General features: G+C 24.4%; 1 protein-coding gene across 1 annotated transcript; it reads left to right on the forward strand.

Moving 5' to 3' along the window:
- Positions 1-1,446: 1,446 nt before the first annotated feature.
- Positions 1,447-3,281, forward strand: EIN_414220 (hypothetical protein; the record flags this gene model as incomplete). Its single annotated transcript, XM_004253790.1, has 3 exons — positions 1,447-2,033; positions 2,113-2,738; positions 3,097-3,281. 3 exons carry the CDS (start codon positions 1,447-1,449, stop codon positions 3,279-3,281), a joined length of 1,398 nt encoding a protein of 465 aa, XP_004253838.1.
- Positions 3,282-6,124: the final 2,843 nt, after the last annotated feature.

A 6,124-nucleotide genomic window follows, 5' to 3' on the forward strand; every position in this document is an offset into this window, starting at 1 on the left:
AATTAACACGTTATAATGTAAAAAAATAACGATAATTAATGAAAATGTTTATTATTCAATAATTTAAATTGTACAATATGTGTTTGTTTTTTTAAAAAAGTAAATGATTAGATGGAGTAAGGAATATAAAATTACAATAAAACAATACTTTTTTTTAACAATTAAACAATAATGTTCTTATTGAAATCTTATCATAAAAATAATTCAAATATTGAATTTTATTTTCATTATAAAAATTGAACATAAAATTGAATAAGATAATATTATGTGTATTATCTACATAAAAGGTTATGGTTATTTTCAGTAAAGAATGAAAATTGCATCACAATTAACAACGTTTTTTTACTTATTAAGACATGCGACATTCTTGAACTGGCCCATATAACTATTTTAAAAACAAAAAACATAAAAATTGTCACAAGAAAAAAAGAAAAATAACTCATTATTTTAAATGAAATTTCTTTAAGCAATTGAATCTTTGTTTTGACCAATAAAACACATTATAAACTTGTAGAACCATCTATTTGAATTTTCTTTTTCATAAATCTATTTGGGAAAAATCAAGAAATAACAAAACAACAAACTTATTTTTTTAACCAAACAACATTACAATAGTAATAATGGGCTACTAATTAATTAGAAAAACAAGAAAAAATACGGAGATGTGTTTTTTTTTCAAAAACATTCTTCTTAAACACAATAAAATGACATATCATAACTTCAATCCATATGATTGTATTATAATGACACTGGAACGTTAAACCCACATCATAAGTGGTAGTATAATTAGAATAAAAAATTTATTTAAAACATAACCCACAACAAAAAATAACAACATGTGTCATTTAAAATGACACAACTTTTTATAAAAGTCTGATGTTTTTAATCATATTTTAATTATTTTGGCTATATAAACGGGATTATTCCTAAACTTATCATGTTAATAAATAAGAAACACAATTGGTAATTCCAAGACACATAACAAGACTTGAATATATAGCCCCGACTGATTATAACTTAAAGATTGGTTTTATACAAAGAATAAATAATGAAAATAACTTAATTATTAACACAAAACATGATAAAACATCATTTGTGCTGATCACTTGATCAACAAAAATATAATGAATAATCACAATGGTTGAGAGAAATTACAAAAAAAACAAATAAAATATCATTGCTCATTTATTATAAATATTAATAAATTTATTAAAATAAAATAATAAACATGATAAAAAATATCAATCAAAAAGCGAACAAGAGACTCAGAACATAACAAATAATAAAAAAAATTTCGTTTTCAACAACACTGAATATAAATGACTATTAATCAATAATTTCCTTAATAGCTTGAAACTGTGAATGACTTTTAATCAATGATTCCTTAAAAATGGTTACAAAAAGAATTTTTCAATATTTAAAAACTGAATAACTGAGAATATCAAAATGCGTGGAATTACTGGGTATCACATCATGATAGTCTGGAAGTACTTCGACAACATTACAGACTTAATTAACTTGGAGTTGGTATGCAAGAAGTTTGGTGGTAATATGGAGAAGTTTCACTTCAATCCATTTCCGTTGAATTCCAAAACACTTGAATACTTCCCAAACATCGAGATACTTCATTTGTGGAATAAAAAAGATGAGAATTTTGGCAATGGATTTATGACGAACACAGAAGAATATGAAGATAGTGAAAATGAAGTTGTTTTAAAAAGAGAATTTTATCGAATCATTGTGTGGTTCAATGTTAATTTTGAAACTGTTGACAGAAACAAAAGTCGAAACATCGAGTTTAAAAATGTTACTAACACTCAAAATGATAGAAAGAAATTTGGTAATAACATGCTATCGAGTGTGACATCAATTGGTGAATATTGTTTCAGTGGATGTAGTAGTTTAAGTAGTGTTACTATACCATTAAATATAATATCAATTGGTAATTATTGTTTTTATGAATGCAATAGTTTTAGTGATGTTAACATTCTATTGTATGTGATATTAATTGGTGATTATCTGTGGATGCAGTAGTTTGAGTGGTATTATAATACCATCAAGTGTGACTTCAATTGGTGGATGTTGTTTTTGTGAATGCAGTAGATTGAGCAGTGTTACAATACCACCAAGTGTCACATCAATTAATATTGGTTGTTTCAGTGGATGCAGTAGATTGAGCAGTGTTAACATACCATCGAGTGTTAGATCAATTGGTTGTAATTGTTTCAGTTATTGTTATAGTTTGAGTAGTGTTAAAATACCATCGAGTGTGAGATCAATAGGTGAATATTGTTTCGATAGATGTATAAATTTAAGCAGTGTTACAATACCATCAAGTGTTATATCACTTGGTTGTGGGTGTTTCGTAGATTGTAAAAGTCTGAGAAGTGTGACAATACCATCAAGTGTCACGTTGATTGATAAAAAATGTTTTTTAAAATGTAACAATTTGAGTAATATTGTTATACAATCAAGTGTTACATCAATTGGTGAATATTGTTTTTTAAAATGTGAAAAACTGAGTAGTGTAACAATACCTAAAAGTGTGATATCACTTGGCAAACATTGTTTCGATGGATGTTCGAGTTTGAGTAATATTGTAATTCCAAAAAGTGTAAAATTGATAGAAGACAAATGTTTTATGGGATGTAACAGTCTTGGTAGTGTGACTATATTATCAAGTGTTACTTTTGTTGGTGATAATTGTTTTCCAGCACACACTACTATTATTCAAAAGAGTAATTAAAATGAAACTGTTAATTTTTTGTGACATTATTACTAAGATTGTGTTTTTAATTATAATAACAAATTAACAATTATTAAAACACGTTTTGAAGCAATAACAATAATTAAATTTCACAACAGATGTTATCATTATATCGTTTTTTTTCAATTGAGTATCAACTATAAAAGCAACCCAGTTCTTATTTTAATATTATACTAAATAATTTGTTTTGTGTTTTTGGTTTTTATTTACCCATCAATTCAAGAGTCATAATTGTGTATAAACGTTAATTACTTGAACAGTAAAAATGTTTATATTATAATCATAAATAATAGTTTTTAACTTTGTTGTTGCGTTGTTTTAATTTTTAGTTTTTAAGAAAGATTTGTATTGTTACAACTTGAATAATGATACAAATATTATACATCTATTACAATACTATTTCGAGTCATATGCTTTAAATATGTTTTTCGTCGTTGATAAGTGCTTGTTTATTCTTGAATTTTTACAAAAAATAGAGTTTATATCAGCTTTGCAGTCTATTGTTATAGTTTAGTATTTAAACAAACAATGTACAAGACGTTTTTTATGTGTGTTGATATTGAAATATTTTCATATTATTTACTTTAAATAAAAACATCAAAAACGAAATTTGAAAAAATAACAAGTTCACTCTTCAAAATATCGATAATGTAGTTTAAATAATTAAGTGCCACATTATTGATGCTTAACACTTGTTTATCAGAAATTATCAATTTATTTTGTTAATTTGCGAAATAAACTTTAAGTTGATATGGTGGTATCAATAATGTTCTGTTTTATGAACTATGTTTAAAATAGACATTATGAATAAAATTTAACATTGTTATAAACTATTCAAACTATCCCGAACTATATCTTCCAATAACAATTATTACAGAATAACAATACAAAAAATTTATAAAAAATGATAATTTTGACAACATATAAATTATCAAAAATTTTTATTTTGTGAAAAAGAACAAAGAATACATCAAAATAAGTTAAAGCATCATTCAAAAAAGAAAGAATTAAAAAGAATTAGTTTATAAAATCAAAGAGAAAAATTAATTTTTTCGAGTAAAATTATTAAAAAACAAATTCTATTTTAGGAAGTGTACAAGTATTTTCTGGTGTTCAACAATTTTCTGGTCGGCTTTAAATTAACTAATTGTATAAAAATACAAAATAAAGTCTGTTTACTATTGCAATTATGTTAAAAACTTATCAATTTGTCTTAAACCCCTCAAGCTTCAAAGAAATTAATTACGACGTTATCCCGAACAAGTACGATAAAAAAATTGGACAAAAAAATGTTGTATAACAAAAACAAAAACAAAAACAAAAACAAAAACAAAAACAAAAACAAAAACAAAAACAAAAACAAAAACAAAATATAAAAATAAAAACCATAAAAAACTACATTTGTTTATAACTGTTCAATACATGATCATAACATATCGCGTCTCGTGTAAAACCACAAGAAGTGACATCGGAGAATATGGTTCAAAAGCGCGTTTGTGGGGTTGGCTTACAATCGTTATCCGAAAATGTTGTTTCTAAATATAAAACACTTTTTTCTGGTTTCGACCAATCAATTGACGACTTGAGGGGTTTTAGAAAACTATAGGGGTTTCGTACCGACTTGTAAACGATAATCTAAAAATATTACAAATAAAAAACTAAACCAAAAACATTAAAATGTAATTTACTATACTCAATATCACTAATTAAAAACCATCACAGTATGGGGAAATAGAGGGATGCCGACAAAAAATATAATGCTAATCTAAATAAAAATTGATTTTAGTTTTTTATTTTATTGGTTATTTTGTATTGAAAATAACCAATAGTTGCAGAGCATCCTTCTTTCTTTAGCATCCCTTTATTTTCTTTTACTATAACTATTAATAAATTGTCATTAATTAAAACTAATGTTAAACAAATCCTAAGCATTGGCCATTTTTCAAATCACTTGTTGTCGTCTTCAATTTGACCCAAATGATAGTTTGACATGTCTAATCTATAAAATATGACATTTTATTCATTTTAAATGATTTGTTTGACCTATTTATTTCGTCGTATTCACATTTTAAGATCTAGTTATCATTGGTTTTGGCTTTATAAGTTTTATAGTTGTTTAGTAATTTTGTTTTTTGATTTTTTTAACACACTTTTATAAAAAAACAAAAAATACAACCTATTTTTTTTAGAAAAACCACTTTATTTTTATTATAAATTATAATACTGTTATTATAAATTATAGTTAAAACCCAATATCGTCAAATAGAAAACAGACTTTATTATGTTTAAAAACCTTGGTATTATAAAATAAACATACATATTTTGTAATTGAGATTATAATGGGAACGTACTTTCCAGACCTCGCCCTGTTTACCAAAAAAATATTTGTTGCTGTGTTTTTTGAGACAAGTCCACCTTTCGGCCACTATCTATGTGCACCCAATGTCATTTATTTTCTTAGTCCGTACTATGTGAACGATGATGTCATACCCCCTAGCGGGGAGGTGGTCAGGAAATTCCACTCAATGGTATAAGTTGAAAAGTGGGTGAAACAATGCATAAAAAACAAGTTGAGTACCACTGACCGAGCATTGTTTTATTATTTAAATTACTCAATATCCACTGACTCAAGGTTATTTTTCAGAATTTTTAATTTGAAAACCAAATTTAAAATTATTCTAAACACCTTTTCGCAAAATTATAATTAAATTATTATTAAAATATAAACAAATTGAAATTTTAGACTTGGTTGGGGTGGGAAATAACAGCTTTAATTATTATTTACACATAACAACATAGTAAATTATATTTAAAAAACTACACACAAAACAATTTTGTTGTTTTTTAATATACAAACATATTAAGGGTCCTCATTGTTTGAATGAGTGTAATATTTATAAAAATATATATATTATTGTTTTAAATATTTAAACATTAGATTAAAAACAATAAAAATAATTGTTGTCTTGAGTCTGTTTTTAAACATTGTTTATTACAAAAGTTTATCGTATGTTTTTTTCTCGTTTAAATTTTCTTGAAATTATTATTTTTTAAAATGTGTTTTTATTTCAGATTTTGTTTAATAAAGAAATTACACGTATAACACATAATTGATTATTGCATTTTTAATGTGCAATAAATAATCAATGATTCAGTGTATTTTTTTAAATAATAATTACAATAATGACACCGTTTTCTGGATATAAATAATTATAAAAATAATTATATTCAAATGATATATTAAAATTACTAAATGAAAAATAAAATTCTAAAAAATATATTTTTTACAAAATTTAATTGTTTTAATATTTAAACTATTTATAACTAGTTATTAATTCATGTATAATTTAATTTACT

This window comes from Entamoeba invadens, assembly GCF_000330505.1.
Source record: "Entamoeba invadens IP1 unplaced genomic scaffold scaff_1105074726523, whole genome shotgun sequence".
Taxonomy (NCBI): Eukaryota; Evosea; order Mastigamoebida; family Endamoebidae; genus Entamoeba; species Entamoeba invadens.